General features: G+C 48.2%; 1 protein-coding gene across 7 annotated transcripts; it reads right to left on the bottom strand.

The window, feature by feature from the left end:
• Window positions 1–413: 413 nt before the first annotated feature.
• Window positions 414–14,703, bottom strand: CGREF1 (cell growth regulator with EF-hand domain 1). Of its 7 annotated transcripts, none has more exons than XM_019639600.1 (7): window positions 14,417–14,703; window positions 14,210–14,251; window positions 3,460–3,574; window positions 2,322–2,387; window positions 2,162–2,232; window positions 1,900–2,024; window positions 414–1,699 (listed from the first exon to the last, which is right to left on the bottom strand). In XM_019639600.1, exons 3-7 carry the CDS (start codon window positions 3,567–3,569, stop codon window positions 1,256–1,258), a joined length of 816 nt encoding a protein of 271 aa, XP_019495145.1. In that variant the 5' UTR covers window positions 3,570–3,574; window positions 14,210–14,251; window positions 14,417–14,703; the 3' UTR covers window positions 414–1,255. The 7 variants fall into 7 exon arrangements, with proteins under 7 accessions (XP_019495145.1, XP_019495385.1, XP_019495229.1 ...); XM_019639840.1 differs by having other exon boundaries at window positions 14,176–14,251; window positions 14,417–14,702; XM_019639684.1 differs by lacking the exon at window positions 14,210–14,251.
• Between the last annotated feature and the right edge of the window lie 2,752 nt (window positions 14,704–17,455).

The raw sequence follows: 17,455 nt of genomic DNA, 5'->3' as shown, positions 1-17,455 counted from the left end.
TCCCCCCATTTACTTTCCTGCCCAAGATCAGAGGAGGGGCTGCCTAGACCAGAGCAGCAGAAGTGCCCCCAGGCTTGCCACCAGCTGTGCCCCTGGTGGAGGCCCAGCTCAGGGGAGCCATTCTGGCTGGGGAGGAAACTTAACTCCATGCATCCCAGGGACCCTCCCAAATAACCACAAGTCATGAGAAAACCTCCTCTGGACTCCTGTGCTATCACAAGATTCCAGTCCTGTGGCCTCAGGAGTGGCCCAGGCTGAGCCAACTTGACAGGCCAGCAGGCCGGGAGCCTACTCTGTGGTTTGGTGGGGCCTTTGCAGTCCCAAAATACCTCCCCAGTGACTGCCCCAAAGCGGGAAAGCCCCACCCTTGGAGCCGCCTTATAGTTAAGGCGGTGCCTCAGCCACAAATGTGACCCCCAGATACAGAGTGCTGCTGTCCTTGGGGGAGATCATATCACAGTTGGCTGGCTTGCACAGGGGAGTTGGGGCAGGGTGAGTGAGGCCACAGAATGTGATGAAGAGCAAGGGCTTTGGAGTCAGACAGACCTGATTTCAAACCTGCGTCTTAATTAGCTGGGTCACCCTGGGTACATTACTGAATTCAGTCTTCATCAATTTCCTCATCTGTCAAATGGAACTAATTCTGTCTGGTCATAGAATTATTGTGAGGATAAAAATCAGACAATATATAAAATGCCCAGCATGATGCTGGTGTGTAGGAGGCTCTCAATAAATGGTAATTATTGTTAATATGATTGGGGGGACAGATACAGAGTGACGGGGAGGGTCTGCCCTGAGCTGCAGGGAGGCACTGGGTGTCTGAACACCAGGTGAAGGGGGAATGGGAGCGTTTGGGCCCCAGAGAGGGGCTGAGCTTTCTTCCCCGGGTTGTCTGGTGCTGTACTCTACTATGTCTCAGCGCCATCTGGGAACACTGGAAAGCTGAATCCCTGCTTCTCCAAGAGTCCTGTCCAGTCCCCAGCCCTCTGTGTCCCTGGGGCCCTCTGCACCCCAGGCTGGACCAGTAGACAGATGGCCCAGGGGGGTGAGTTCATTCAGTTCTTTATTGGTTGTCTGAGTCCTCAAGCTGTCCCTCAACATAGGGTTTCCCTGAGCTGCACAGAAAGACCTGCCACCTACTGGGGCCAAGAAGGGGACACAGAGGTGGTCCTTGTCCCAACATACACATCCCACCCTTCGGAGCTTATATTCTGGCCCTGAGACTTCTAGGGGTACAAACCTGTATCTTTAAAGTTTATATCTCATCATTCTCCAGTTGAATAGCATGAACCTCAATCTGATTTGGGGTATTCTTAGACTCCAGTGTTTCTCCTGGAAACTCTGCTGCTTTCTCTCCTGTGTCCCTGGCTTCTGCCTGTCCCCCAGCCTCCCCTCCAGGGCCTGGCGCTTCTCCAGCCTCTGCTTGTCCCTCAGCCTCCTGTACAGGCTCCAAGGACTCCATTCTGGCCTCCACCGGTCCCCTAGCTTCTTCTTTGGGATCCAGGGCTTCCTGTGCTTCTTGTCTTGGTGGGCTTTTAGCTAAAAGGGGCTGCCTCCCAACATCTTGTGGCTCCAGGGGCTCTTTGTGCTCTGTGTGCTGTGGGGCCTCTCCTGGGAAGTTGATGAGCTCTGCAGGGGTCATGAGCCCATCCCCATTCAGGTCCTGGGTCTCGAGTACTTTGTCCACTACCAGGATCACCTGTGGAAGCACAGTGGCCAGAGATGTCCCCAGGAGCCCTGACCCTCCCAACACCACTCCCACCGCCCCCCTCCATCCCTGGCATGCAGGCTTTGAGCATTCTTGGGGATTCACCAAAAGAATGATGATGAAAAAGACCAAAGCCCCAAGGAGCAGGATCACCCTTCATGAGCGAAGGGCCCCCATCCAGCACGGCTTACCGGGTTGGTCGGGGGAGAGTCAGCAGCTCCAGGGGTCAGAGCTGCTGTCAACATGGACAATAGCTCCAAGCCATCCAGTTGTCCACTCTGGTCATAGTCGTGGAGGGCAAAGAGGTAGAGGAGAACTAAGGAAAAGAAATAGGATCAGAAGGGGCGTCGGGGACGGCGAGGAGGCAGGAGGCAACAGGACGGCCTGAAGTCAGTCCCAGCTCTGGCTTCCCTGAGCCTCCCATCCACGGGCCCCATCAGCCCAGCCCCCTACCCTGCTCCCGGCTCATGTGCTCTGGCTCCTCTTCCATCTTCTCCAGTCCCTTTAGGTAGCTCTGTAGAAGTCTGACAGGAGAGTGGAAAATCAGCCCATGAGTGGCCAGTCTGCATGCAGCAGCAGGCCTTTCCTCAGGCCCCCAGCCCAGCCTACTCACCGGATCTGCTCCTGGCCTGGCTGGAAGGGGTTGGGTAGGGGCTGTTGCTGCTCTTCAGGGTCCAGCCTGGAGGAGGAAGGGGAGCACCAACCTTGCAGAGCGCCTCCCTGAGGGCCCAGCCTACCAGTTGTCCACCCCCAAGCTGCTGGCAGAATTCTCCCCAGACCCAAAGGGAATTGCTTCCCCACATTCCCAAACACCTTGTGAGGAGGAGGCCCTGCTGGCCTCCTCAGAAGCAGAGCCTTACTCCCTTAGACTCTGTGTTTACAGATTCTTAACTTAGATGGTAAGTGAAAACCCCCATAAGACATCTAGTTACAGAGAGGCCAGATGAGGCCACACCTAGTAGACATGAGCTGGCAACCAAGGGAAACAGCGCAGTGGGGGACAGGACAGCGTGGATTGTGGCAACCCTTCTACTTTGATGCTGGGACCAAGGGGCAGGTCTCTGGCTGAGCCCTGTGGCACTGCACAGTTTTATATAGAACTGATTTACTCCATAACACAAACTATACTCTTCCACCCTCCCCAAGCTGAAGGCATATATTATAATATGTTGGTTCTGGAGTTTCAATCTGCTCAGGGTATCTTTGTCAGTCTTTAAAGCTCCAGATTTGCTCCCAGTTCTGGACAAAGTCCAACTCAATCCAGACCGATGACTCCAAAGAGCTGGCAGGAGCTGCTGCAGCAACTTTTGTCACTGCTGCCAGCTCTTGCTGCTGTTCCTGTATCTGTCCTCCACCCAACCCACCATGCACACTGCATAGGCACAAGAAAGGTATTCAGGTAAAATAGAAATGATTTGTTAATGAGCTCTATTTCTTTGGAGTTCCCACTATAAGGTCTTGATAAGAGGACTGCAGCTTCTTCCCTGGCCCATAGCTTCTACTCTGTGCTTCACACCTCACTGGAACTGAGCTCCTGGCTCTAAATGAGTCCAGCAAACACACCGCATACCCACTTTGCGTAAGGCACTCTAACAGGCACAAGGCAGAGGGTGAGCTGGGTGGGGAGGGATACAGACGTCAGGGAACGTACACCCTAGTCTCCTGCCTCTCAGAGGGGTTCACCACACCCTCAGATTCTCCAAGACTCTCCCTGGTCCTGGGCCTTGGCCTTGCCCTCTGAGTCCCATCACCTCGTGGTTCCATCCTTGGGAGCAGCCTGACTCAGCGGCAGCAGCAGCAGCAGCACTAGCATTCTCATCATCGTTGGCAACATCCTTCCGGGAACTGGAACAGGTAACATCTTTCCTAGGAACAGAGTTAGGGAGTCCGGGGAAAGGGGGATCGGTGGGTGAGACAGGAATGCCTTCTCTCCCTGCCTCCACTTGCAGGCCTAGTGATAGGACTCCTGCTCAGGTTGGAGTCACACACAAACATCAAGGATCCCCCGAGGAACTTTCCAGATCCAGTGAATAAGGTGCACAAAGTAGACCTGCTCTGGTGGAAGCAACACCGTGGGCAGGAGCCCCTCCCCACACCCCGTTCCCCTGGTCCTGCCAGCCCCTGAGGTACTGGGAGGAGCGCAGTTTAAATTAAGTAAGTCTGATCCAGTTTAGTCCACTCATTGTACAGATGGAAATTAGCTCAGAGAAGTTAAGAAAAAGGCCAAATTAGAAATGCAGAGACTCACAAAAAGACTAAGACTTAAACAGACAGGCAAATCAAAAGAGACTCAGACTCCTTGAAATAGGTCTAAACTCAGGTAGGGGTTGAAAACAAAACCAGGGTCAAGCCAACAGTGGCCCCAGTAACTGCTGTTTACTGCAGTTAGGAAATCAGGTCCCGATATGAAGGAAGTAACAAAAACTTCCCCTTAGGCCTACATTGTGTAGGCCCCTGGCAACGCAATTATCTGATTATATGAAAATAGTCAAATAGAGAGAGGATCTATCAAAACCACAGAGCAGGAAGTGAGATTAGTCCCAAGTGTGTATGCGCATCCTGTACTCTCCTGAGGATGCAGACGCCCACCACAGCTGAGGCCTGACCCTCATGCCCACCTCCAGGAAGATAGATCAGCAGATGTTTGATCTAGGCAGAGGATGAGGAACCCTCCGAGACAGTGCCCTGCACTCTGGCTGACACACTCAGTTTTCTTGGAGAAAGGTTCATAACTTTCAGCAGACTCTCAAAGAGTTCCATGACCCTAACGGTTCAGAACCATTGCAAAGGGGGACATCAGCTTCCTAAGAGATGCAGGAAAGAGCAGGCAAGCACCTGGTTAAAAGGAACATACAGGTGGGAACCTGGCTGTAGCTGTGCCAGTAGAGCTACTCTGGGGAAGCTGCAGCACAACGTGGAAGTCCACATGAAGGTGAAGCTACTGAGAGTCCTAGAAACTGTTTTTAATTTTCTATGCATACGTTGACCCCAAAAGATATAATCTACAGGGTTTGTCCATAATCCCCAGTGGCCAAATGGGTGTTGAAGCTACAGCTGCCCCAAAAGTGTTCATGAACATGGACTGACAACACAGGTCCTTGGGCTTTAGTTGCTGCACCCACGAGGGAAGACAAGGTCTTGTGCCCAATCAGGGGAGGCAGCTGGAACTGAAACCTCCATAGTAACGGGACCTCAGCGGTCCCACCACAGTAGACACCCCTCAGTGAAAGGATGGTCTAGAAAAACATCCAGACCTTCATGTCTGGTAGTATAATAAATAGTAAATGTTAACAGAGAGTATCTTTTCGGGCCGGCCAAGTGGCTCAGTTGGTTAAGAGTTGACTTAAGAACGTGAGCTCTGAGTAACAGGGCTGCCGGTTCGATTCCCATATGGGCCAGTGACGCTGCGCCCGAGCTGAGCTGTTGCTGAGCTGCCAACAGGTGGCAGGATGGCTCAGCTGGTGTAACAAGATTGCTATGCCCACCCACAACTAAGACTGAACTAGGCACCTTGAGCTGAGCTGCAGCCCAGATGGCTCAGTGGATAGAGCGTGCGCTCTTAACAAGCCTGCCAGGTTCGACTCCCGCATGGGATAGTGGCTACACCCACCCGCAACTAAGACTGAACACAGCACCTTGAGCTTAGAGGCCACGAGCTGCCGAGGGGAAGCTAGATGGCGACTGGCGCCCTCCACAACGAAGACTGAAGAACAACAACTTGGCTGGTCCCCTTCTCCAATTCCCCAACACTGTTCCCCTCCCCCAACTCCCCAATTAAAAAAAAATTTTTTTAAAGTATCTTTTCAAATGCAGTAAGTTGGCAAGAAAGTAAGAAATTCTCTGAGTATAAAGGTACAGTGAAACCTGTAATTGCTGGGAAAATGTCAGCTTAAAGTCAGCTTTTGCCTTAAGAGCATGTGCTAAACCAAACCCCGGTGAATTTGACTTATCCGTTTGAGTGCTTTGTGCAATAGAGGAGACCAGAGATAAAGCCTGGACCCACCTACTGTGAGGAGACATTGGAGACTACCTACATAAAGGTGGGATTCAAACAGCTCAACTTTCAAGCTAAGGGTAAACAAAAAGTGAATTTGCCACTTAGAAGGGCAGCACAGACTCTTGCTTACTTTGGCCTTGGTGCTGGGTAGAAGGGAGAAAAATATCTTCCCTGAGAATTTGTAACAAGCCTGCTGTAATGTGGATTTGAGGCTTGAATTAAGGCTACCTCTGTGGTTCAAAAGCCTAACACAGATAATTTATTTTGAAGTGGTACCTGGTTGATAGCTCCCCCAGTTCTGACAGAGGAAAATATACATCTTGTCTGGAGGAACACACCTCTCATCCAGGGCTCAAAGAAGTTCCATAGGAAAAGTTTCAAGGAGGATATACTCAGTCAAAAAGTCATAAACATAGAAGGAAAATAAGACACTGAATAAGAGCCTGCTAAACAATAGCAGGCAAAACTGGACTTGCAAAAACTAAAGATAGTAGAATTAGCACACAGAGAATATAAAGCATATTTAATATGTTTTAACTAAAAAGAAGCTTGAAACTATGAGAAAGGAATAAGAACATAACAATAACCAAGTAGATTTGAAGACCAAGTATAACTTATACAAATACAAAGAAAAGATTGATTTTAAAAATGCAATGAGAAGGGCCAGCCGAGTGGCTCAGTTGGTTAAGAGCTCGCTCAAGAGTGTGAGCTCTGAGCAACAGCGGTTCGATGCCCGGCCTGAGCTGAGCTGCCGCTGAGCTGCCAACAGGTGGCAGGATGGCTCAGCTAAAAAAAAAACATGCAATAAGTGAAACAGAGTACACACAGATGATGTGAGAATTAATGAACTGGAAAATAGATCTGAATAAATTAATTAGAATACAGTTTGTGGGGCACAAACAAACTTTCCTCTACCCTCAAGGTTCTTTCAATTGGTCTAATAATCAAATAGGCATGAGACAGACTAGCAAGAGAAAATAATCAAATTTAATACATATGTATGGGGGCGGCCAGTTAGCTCAGGTGATCAGAGAGCAGGTTCATAACACCAAGGTTGCTGGTTCAATTCCCACATGGGCCAAGGAGCTGAGCTCTCCACAACTAGATTGAAGACAACTACTTGACTTGGAGCTGATGGGTCCTGGAAAAACACACTGTTTCCCAATAAAATTTCTAAAAACAAAAACATATGTATGGGAACCCCACATACATGAAAGAGTCAGAGACACACACACACACACCCCCATGCACAAGAGGTTCAGAAATAAAAAGGGGGACTGAGGTATATAAAACATTCTGAGCTAAGGGATGAGGTAAAGTGCCTTGAAGGCTTCAACAGGTCCTTGCAGGATGATAAGAAGAATAGACATTTAATAAATAGAAGTTTGCCCTGCCCTATAGATAGGTCAAAAGAGGTTATCTCTGGTAATCTTCCATTATGGGAAAGGCCCCTAATCCAAATTCTCCCAGGGTCTCCTGAGCCTGCAGCTAAAGTTGCCCTTAGCTCAAAACAATCTGCATACCACAGAAGCAAATCTTAGGGTGAGTAGCTCTGAGCCCCTAAAAGTTCATTGAGTCAAAGACATAGAAAACATAAAAAATGGTTAAGCAGCATGAAGAATGGAGATAACAGAGAAAATTGGATAGAAGCAGCATTTGAAGAAATAACAGTTGAGATTTTTCCATGTTGCAATTCACTAATATTCCAATCCAGAAAGCCCAACAATCCCAAGCGAATTAAATAAACAGAAATCCACAACTATAGCTTTTGTGAAACTAGAGAACACCAGGAAAATGAGATGATCTTAAAAGCAGTCAGAAGAATAAGACAAATCACCTAAAAAGAAGAGTAATTAGACTGACAGCTGACTTTTCAACAGCAACAGTGATGCCAGAATACAGTATAGTCTTTTTTTTTTTTTAAGATTTTTTTATTGGGGAATTGGGGGGATGGGAACAGGGCTGGGGAATTGGGGGAAGGGGAACAGACAAGTTGCTGTCCTTTTGTTCTTCAATCTAGTTGTGGAGGATGTTGCTTCACTGGCCCAAGTTGGCACCATCATTGCGCTCTTCCCGGGTGAGGCAGATCAGTCGCCGGCTTCTGGACGGCCGTTCACTGCGGCTGCTGGCCCCTCATGCTGGCTGCTGGCTACATACGGTAGCCCATGGCAACCCACTGCCACAGGGACTGCAGCCTACGCCGTCACCGGCGACTCACGGCGGCCCAGCTCCAGGTTGAGCTGCCCCGTTCAGCATCTTAGCTGTGGAAGGCAGTGTCACTGGCCCTCATATGTGGGATCCGAACCAGGGCCCTCTGGCATCCCAAGCGAGTTCTTAACCATTGCGCCACTCGGCCGGCCCAGTATAGTCTTTTAATATGTTGAGAAAGGAGGGAAACTGCTACTCTAAAATTCTATTCTCAGCAAAAATTATCTTTTGAGAATGAGGTGAAAACAAAAACAACTTTAGATAAACAACCAAATAGAGAATTTACCACCAACATTCCTTCATTAAAGGAAATTCTAAGGGATCTATTTCAGGAAAAAGAAAAGTGATCCAAGGCTTTGAAATGCAAGGAAAAGTGGTGAGAAAAAAAAAAAATCAGGGCTGGCCGAGTGGCGCATTGGTTAAGAGTTGGCTTGGGACGCCAGCTCCGAGCAGCAGGGTCCCGGTTCGGATCCCACATGAGGGCCAGTGACACTGCCCTCTACAGCTAAGATGGTGAACAGCAGCTCGACCTGGAGCTGGGCTGCCATGAGTCGCCGGTGACGGCATAGGCTGCAGCCCCTGCTGCAGTGGGCTGCCATAAGCTACCGTGTGTGGCCGGCAGCCAGCATGAGCGGCTGGCAGCCGGTGTGAGCTGCCAAGAGCCGCCGTGAGCGGCCGTCCAGAGGTCAGCGACTGATCTGCCTCATCCGGGAAGAGCCCAATGATAATACCAACATGGGCCAGTGAAGCAACGTCCTCTACAACTAGACTGAAGAACAAAAGCACAGCAACTTGTCTGTTCCCCTTTTCCCTGATTCCCCAGTGCTTTTCCCCTTTCCCAATTCCCCAATAAAATCTTAAAAAAAAAAATTTAAGGATAATCACTAAAAAAATATATATATATATATGGAATAAATATATGACCTCAAGCCAGCACAGAATAAAATGAATGGAATTTAAAAAAAAATCAATTCAAAGGAAGGCAGGAAAAGAAAAAAAACCTAAAAAAATAAAATTAAAAAGGCAAATAGAAAGCATAAAATAAGACAGTAAAAATAGATCCAAGTAGATCAGTAATCATAATAAATATAAATTGTATAAGCTCATCAGTTAGGAAATAGAGATTATTAAAATATATATATAACAAAAAAAATACATAGTTACATGCAATTTTCAAGAGATTAACCTAGGGGTGTCCTGTCAGCTCAGTTGGTTAGAGCACAGAGCTCATAACACCAAGGTTGCCGGTTTGATCCCTGCATGGGCCACTGAGCTGTGCCCTCCACAACTATTGGGTTGTCAGAAAAGTCATGACTTTTTTGTCTATGTTTTTCATTGCAAAAATGCGTCATGACTTTTCCGATAACCCAGTAGATTGAAACTGCTTGACTTGGAGCTGATGGATCCTGGAAAAACACGCTGTTCCCCAATTAAAAAAGAAAAGAGAGAGATTAACCTAAAAAATAGACAGAAAGGTTGAAAGCAAAAGGATGGAAGAAGGATATATAAAACAATAAAAGAAAGCTGATATATTTTTAGTGATGTTAGACTACACTTTAAGGTGAAAAGCATTTTAAAGACAAAAGAATGTCATCACAAAATTCACAAAAGAAATTGAATCAGTGAGTATTAACTTACATTTTTTTTTTAAGATTTTTTTTTTTAATTAGGGAGTTGGGGGATGGGAACAGGGCTGGTGAATTGGGGGAAGGGGAACAGACAAGTTGCTGTCCTTTTGTTCTTCAGTCTAGTTGTGGAGGACGTTGCTTCACTGGCCCAAGTTGGCACCATCATTGCGCTCTTCCCAGGCGAGGCAGATCAGTCGCTGGCTTCTGGACGGCCACTCACTGCGGCTGCTGGCCGCTCACGCTGGCTGCTGGCTACACACAGTAGCCCATGGCAACCCACTGCAGCAGGGGCTGCAGCCTACACCGTCGCCGGCGACTCACGGCAGCCCAGCTCCAGGTTGAGCTGTTGTTCAGCATCTTAGCTGTAAAGGGCAGTGTCACTGGCCCTCATATGTGGGATCTGAACCGGGGCCCTCTGGCGTCCCAAGCCAGCTCTTAACCAATGCGCCACTCGGCCGGCCCTTAACTTACATTTTTTGAGGAACTATAAACCTGAACTGTTTCTAGAGAGCAATCTACAAATGTGTATTAATTGCTGTGAAACTTTAATCCAACAATATCATCCTGGGGATTACATTAGGAAGAACACAACTGGAAAAGAGGTTATAAAGATATTTATAGCTGTGCTATTAATATTAGTCAAAGAAATGTAAACAACTTTAATGTGTAACATTTAGGCAATGGCTAAGCAAATCATATTATATGACAGAGCCACTAAACATGATAAATAGTTCAAATTTATGTTTTACTAAAATAAATGGACATATTTGAGTATATCAAAAGTTTAAACTTCTGTATCATGAAAGATACCATAAATCAAGTTCAAGGAGACAAGTGATAGAGGAATGGAGGGACTGCAACTAGGGTTCAAGGCTACCTGGGTTCTTATAGGGTGGAGCTCACCACCACCTGGCCATCTATGAAGACAGAAATCTCCATAGAAAGTCACGGAGATTGAGTGGAAATCCAAGAACTGCACATAGATATGTGCCTAATCTGGAAGGATTAGTGAGAAGGCCCTGCCCACAGGGTGCCTGAGTGGTCAGGAAGCAATGGCTGAAGGAGAGTCTAGGTGAATGGGCAAAAGGGCCACTTCACCCAGTTATTTTCATCCAGAGTGCTGCCGGTTTGGGAGCGGGTGTCGGGTCAGCTGAGGGTTCCAGGCTCTAAGGTGGAAGGATGGGCATCTAATGGCTAAGAGGACCAGCTGTCCAGAGAGGTCAGAAAGAGAATGCCAGAAGGTACGGACCCTGGGACTGAATACCATTGGGTGCCATGGGAAACACCAGCGGAAGTCAACACCTTGGGTGATAAAGATCAGAGGGGCAAGCAACCATAGGGAAGGCAGTGTAAACATAAGTTTGTAGAATAAAGATAAATAGTATTCATTTCTTCAGTGTTTACTGAGCACCTACTATAGATGAGACACTATCTTATAAGATAATAATATAAAACAGAATTACTTATTCTTTTTCTTCCCTAAGGTTTGCAAATATGTAAGTAAGAAAAGATATAAATGACTAAAACAATGATTAGGAGGACAGAGAAACACAAAATTGCTAAGGAATAGGTGACATAGCCCAAAGTTAAAGGATTTGGGTCCTAACCTCAGGCTGCCTAAATTCAAATCCAGGCTCTGCGACTCACTAGCTGTGTGACTTCTGTGTTCCAGGTTCTGCATCTGTACCCTCTCATGGGATATGGTTAGGGTTAACGAGACAAGATGTGTAAAGCACAATGTCTGGTCATAGAATAAGGCCTTTTTTCCTTCAGAAGTTTTCCTTGACTGCTCGGCACTGGCTTCACACATATCCACTATCCTGGTCTCCCCACCTGGGTGCCCTCAAATTGCTTTCTCCTCCCCATCTGTTTACTGCCAGGACCTAGGTGAACAGGAGGCACTAGAGTAATTTCAATCCCCCAGAGCTGTCTAAAACCTATTATCTAGGCTTAATCCATTAGTAGTTGCCTTTTAAAAGAGGACAAAGACTAATACCTCAGTGGTAGCGAGCAGTTCAGGCATAAAGAGGGTGCACCCATCAGAGCTCACTAATCTACTCACACAGGAGGCCAGCTGTGCTGGTTTGAAAAAACGGTCTACAAATTTCTTTTGACATGCCTCCCCACAAAAGCTGGAGTCTAATTTGCCTTTCCTTGTATATGAGCTGGACTTAGCAACTCATTTCTAACGAATAGCTGCATAACTTCCAAGTCTGGGTCACAAAAGGCCACATAGCTTATGCCTGGTTCTGGTTCTCTCTCCTTCTCGCCCTCTCTAACATACAGATATGCATCTCTGGAGCCATGAGCTGCCATGGAAGAAGTCTGGCATCCCTGAAACCACCATGATGAAAAGACGATGTGGAGAAACCATATAGAGATAGAGATGCCTGAGGGGCCCCAGACATTCTGGCCTCTAGCTGCTCACATTTTCCCAGCCCAGGGACCACACAAGTGATTCCAACCCCCAGCCTTCAAGCTTCCCCAGCCAACACAGAATGGAGCAGAAATGTGCCTGTCTCCACAGCCCTGCCCAGGCTGCACACTCATGAGCAAAGTCAGTGCTATTGCGTTCAGTCACTAAGTTTTGAGGTGGTTTGTTAAGTTGTCATAGTAACTAGAACTGGTTTCATGGGTGTGTGACCTTTGCAGCCACACAGGGCCCTGCTCTAGGGAAGGTATTATGCTTACTCTTCATGCTCTGCTGTCACTGTCTCAAAGTTTTTAATCTTATTTTTGCACTGGGACCTGAAAAGCATGCTTAGTCCTGAGCCCTGCCCACATGAATTACTATCACTCTCCTCCTCTTGGTTCTGTATCTGTCCATGTATCTGTCACACTTATGCAACTAGTCAGCATGTGCAGTGCAGAGAGAACAGAGCTTTGCAAGCGGCCAGATCTAGGTTCAAATCCCAGCTCCACCACACACAGTCCCTGTGACCTTGGGTAAGTTAATTATCCTCACTAAACTTCAGTTATACCATATATGCATAATGGAAACAGTGCTTACCTCACAGGGTTACAGCGACTATTAAGTGGGTAATGAATTAATTACTTCTTGCACAAACTAATGCAGTAGCAGCCTCTCATTCTTATTCCTGCCTCTGCTATCTTCTCTATTTAAAGAACCCCTTCCCCTCCAAACCCACATCAGCTTAATCTTCCTTTGCTAGAACTCCACTGTTCCAAAACCTTCAATGGCTCCCTCTTTCTATTATAGGCCAGAGTCCTCACCCAGGCATTTAAGGCCTTCTATGCTCAGATATCAAGTTATCATTTTAGACTCATCTTCCAGTGCTCCATCACACTAACAAAGGGGTTAGTGGAGTCTCCTGACATACTTTTCACTTTCACTTTTCAGTGCTTTTTGCCCAAGCAAGCCACTCCACCCTCTCCTCGGAATATCCTAGGCCCTTGTGACAACCTTAGTATTCTGGTTGTAGTCCACTTCACGAACTCAGGTAAGTGCATGTGGACTTTTAGTGTCATCTAAGTAATATTCTCTTAAGTAATCCTTCCAACTGTGACATTTTTAGTACAGGTGACCCACCTCCCTCTATTATTTAGGGAGTCAGGCTAAGCCACCTCCAGTAATGAGTAATGAGGTTGGTGTCATGTGATTTGTTCACACAAATTTCTAAGTGTTTACAAAGCATTTGTAAGCAACAGAAATAAAGCAGTTATGAACCACTGCCTGTCAAAAAAATGTTCCTAATCATTTCCTATAACTATAATGTGTGTAAACATAATTTTACCCTAATAACCACATGAAAGCCACAACTGTCAAACAGTTGTGATGTAATTTAGTAAAGTTATTCACATCCATCTCTCTCTCTCTCTCTCTCTCTCTCTCTCTCACACACACACACACACACACACACACTCACAATGACCCTCCAGCCTCTGATTTCTTCAAACCTTGGCACCAGCACATGAGAGGAGAGCCAGCCTTGGGGTTAGACCTCTGATCAAACCCTGCCTCTCACAGTGCTAACAGTGTGGTCTCTGGGCCCTGGGACCTTCACTGTAAATGAAGGCTAGCACTACCTATCTGGAAGGGGCTTGGGGAGGATGCGATGGGATAATGTAGGTTAAATGGCTGAAAGTGAGCAGACTATTTGCTCCCTGAGTATTTCAGAGCCTCTAGGATGTGGCAGGGGCCTTTTATCTTGCATAACTTCCCGTGCAAAAAATGCCTTCCACAGCATCCCTGTCAATGGCCATTCAGCCTCTGCCTCGCTTTCCAGGACAGGAGCCTAGCACCTCACAGGGTATCCATTCCTTTCTGGCTGATTCTGTCAGGAAGTTATTTGGAACTGAATTCTCTCCCGTAACTTATCCCTCTGGTGTCCCCTGTGCCTCCCAGCACACCCCTCCCAAGAGAAGAGGCAGTGGCTATACAGCCAAAGGGGTCCCACACCTGAGATCTCGCTCCACCCTGCCCCTTCCAGCTGGGCGATAACCTTGGCCCCTACCCAGTCCTTCTTTTCTTCATCTGTCAAATGAGAATGAAACTCCTGCCAGCCTCCCTCTCCCTAGGGCAGTCAGAGTGATAAATGAGGCACTTGGATAATTGTGAAACCTCATCATCACACAGAGGAAGCTCAAGATTCGCCTTCCACCCCTTCCTTTACCTGCACTCAGGGGTGACCGCCTGCGGAGAGGTACCTGGAGGCGAGGGACACCGCTGCGGACGCGTTACAGTTGCAGCTGCAGGGGATGCAGAGGGACTGCGCCTTCAGCATCCAGACCCAGAGGCCAGGAGGCCGCCTCCGCCCCGCGGCCCCGCTCCACCGCGCGGCTCGTTCCCAGCTGGCTTGGTGGGGGTCCCCAGCCGCTCCCAGCCCGCCCGCCCGGGGCGGGGCTCGGACCCACCTGCGGCGGCGCAGCGAGGCTCAGCTGGGGGCCAGCTTCGGCTGGGCTCTAGGCTGTGCGCCGCTGGCGCCTCGCTCTCCGCCGCCGGGCCCTCCCCCGGGCAGCTCCACGTGGCCGCTCCACGTCGCCCTCCTGGCTGCAGCCGCCGCCCTGGCACGGGCAGAGTCCGGAGCGCCAGCACGACGGCAGGGTTGCCGCCCCGCCCTGACCGCCTGACCGGGCCCTCCGCAACCTTCACAAGGCTTCCTCCCGGCGTTTGTGTGTGTGTGTGTGTGTGTGTGTGTGTGTGTGTGTGTGTGTGTGAGATGCTGTGTGTGTGTGTGTGTGTGTGTGAGATGCTGTGTGTGCAAGCACCCAGATGTGTGTTACAGGATAAACTGCAACATACTGTTAGTGTGTGTGATTGTGACTGATGTATGTGGCTGTGTGTTTGAGGAACCTGTGACACAGTAAGGGGTATTTTGTGTGACTGCATATCCAGTATGACAGTGTGGGCTTGATAAAGTATGGCCAATGTGTGACTGATTGTCTGATATGTGATGGTACAGGATGTTAATGGTATGTGTGTTAGAGTATCTGGGTGAACTCTTCCTGAATTGTTTGATGCTCAAGGGACAGCTGTGACTGCTGGTTTCCAATGACACTATCATTGTGTGGCTGTTAACTGTGTGCATCCCTGAGAAGTGGCCTCATATGAGACATGGCAGCAACAGTGGTGGTGGTGGGTGGAGGGGGGGGGGTTGCCTGGGTAAAGTTATCTTAAAGGTGATGGTGGCAGTTATTTGCCAGCACAAAGTGTTGCAGTGCGTGGCTGTAGCTTTGTGGTCAAAATAGAGTGTCACCTAATTTTGTCACAGTGGCTAGTTCCTCCACTGAGGCTCTGGACTACATCCTCACCCCTGGCCCAAAGACTTAGTACTTAGTTCTTTGAATAAATGACTTATCTCTCTGGAATCTTCATCTTCTTTCTCTCCATCAGCTCCTTTCCATCAACATCTATCACAATAAACCCACTCTCATCAAGGTCATTCTGTCCTCCTTGTGGCAGACACTGATGGACACTACCTCCTTGGACCACGGTATCCACTGGTTTCGGCAACACCATTCTCTTTCTATAGCTGCTTCTTCTTAGTTTTCTTCATGTACTGGAGTTCCTCAGGGCTCTCTCCTCACTCTCCATCTGCTTGTGCGTTCATCTGTTTATGTAACTCCCATCACTCTGTGTTATGGGTTGAGCTGCCTCCCTCAAAATTTCATATATTGGGGCCGGCCGAGTGGCGCGTTGGTTAAGAGTTGGCTTGGGACGCCAGCTCTGAGCAGCAGGGCCCCGGTTCAGATCCCACGAGGGCAAGTGACGCTGCGCCCTCTACAGCTAAGATGGTGAACAACAGCACGACCTGGAGCTGGGCTGCCGGAGGTGGCCGGTGACAGTGTAGTCTGCAGTGGAGCTGCAGTGGGCTACCATAAGCTACCGTGAGCAGCCAGAAGCTGGCGTGAGCTGCCAAGAGCCACCATGAGTGGCGGTCCAGTGGCCGGCGACTGATCTGCCTCACCTGGGAAGAGCACAATGATAATACCAATACGGACCAGTGAAGCGACGTCCTCCACAACTAGACTGAAGAACAAAAGGACAGCAACTTGTCTGTTCCCCTTCCCTGATTTCCCAACACTGTTCCCCTCCCCCAATTCTCCAATTTAAAACAAAAAATTCATATGTTGAAGTTCTAAGCCCTAATACCTCAGAATGTGACCTTGTTTGGAAATAGTATTGTTGCAGATATGATTAGTGAAGAGGTCATACTGGAGTACGGTGGGTCCCTAATCTAATATGACTGGTACCCATATAAAAATGTGGACACACACACACACACACTCACACACACGCACACAGAGAGTAGCATGTGAAGATGCAGGCAGAGATTGGGGTGAAGCTTCTACACGCCAAGGAATACTAAAGATTGCCAGCAAAGCACCAGAAACTAGAGGAGAGATGTGGAATGCATTCTTCCTCACAGCTCTCAGAAGGAACCAACCGTGCTGATACCTTGAACTTAGGCTCCTAGTCTCCAGAATTGTAAGACAATAAAGTTCTATTGTTTAAGATCCAATTCGTGGTACTTTCTTATGGCAACCCTGCAAACTAATACATCATCTAAATGCTGATGACTACCAAATCTTAAATTCCAACCTTTAAGCCCCGGACCACTTCAGAAATTGAACATCCTACTGATTTGTACCCGGATCTTAATTTATAAAGGCGACTGAGTGACAACATGGAGAGTTAATGCCACTGAAGAAAAGTTTAACGTTACAGTTCCCCTGGACACGAGAGGGACAGCTCACCACACAGAAGCACAGGGGGGAAGCGTCGCCAGTGTACGTCAGAAGACAGAAAGATGCAAGGGGAAGGCTTCGGCCACAGCCTTTATTAAGTGGGAAAGGTAAGGCAGGGAGGGCAAGGTAAACAGCTTTGGATTGGCTAGTTTGAATATTTCCAGCAGACTCTGAGGAACAGGGGTTATCCCTAGTTATCTGGTACCTGGCCCTATGTTGATTTAGGACAGAGGAATCGTTGGCTTGGTGTGTGAGAGATAGATAAAGAAGGTGGCTCAGAGTATGGGCTCTGGGTAGCAGAGGAGATGTAAACAACTTTGGCTATTAGTTTGGCTTTATGATTAATGGATGCCAAATAGACAGAGTCTAAGAAAACACAATTAGAACATCTACCAGCACCCCAACCTCTACATGTCCGAGGTTGCATCATCTTCCTCCTCAAACCTTCCCTTCCCCCAGTTTTCCTGTCCTAGGGACAGGCACCACCACGCATCTCTGAATCAAAGCAGTCAGAAACCTGGGGGTCATCCATGATCCCTCCTTCTCCCCCCATCTCCAACCTACTACCAAGTCCTATCAATTCAGCCTCCTATCTTGACGATCTTCACTCCTCCCCGAGTCCAGGCAGCCATCATCCTTGCCAAAGTTCTGTGGACAGCCTCCTAATTGGTCTCTCTGCTTCATCTTCCTCCAATCCGTTCTCCA

The sequence above is a fragment of the Hipposideros armiger genome, unplaced genomic scaffold, assembly GCF_001890085.2.
Source record: "Hipposideros armiger isolate ML-2016 unplaced genomic scaffold, ASM189008v1 scaffold_0, whole genome shotgun sequence".
Lineage (NCBI taxonomy): Eukaryota > Metazoa > Chordata > Mammalia > Chiroptera > Hipposideridae > Hipposideros > Hipposideros armiger.
The sequence above is the reverse complement of the archived record's forward strand: the minus strand, read 5'-3'. Positions and strand labels throughout refer to the sequence as shown.

What these genes read in the sequence shown, in the direction of transcription:
- CGREF1 (XM_019639600.1), bottom strand. Translation starts at nt 3,569, where the DNA reads ATGTTACCTGTTCCAGTTCCCGGAAGGATGTTGCCAACGATGATGAGA. An exon ending in CCAGGCCAGGAGCAGATCCG is followed by an intron (nt 2,233 to 2,321) that starts GTGAGTAGGCTG and finishes CTCTCCTGTCAG; the next exon opens with ACTTCTACAGAGCTACCTAA. An exon ending in GCACATGAGCCGGGAGCAGG is followed by an intron (nt 2,025 to 2,161) that starts GTAGGGGGCTGG and finishes TCTTTTCCTTAG; the next exon opens with TTCTCCTCTACCTCTTTGCC.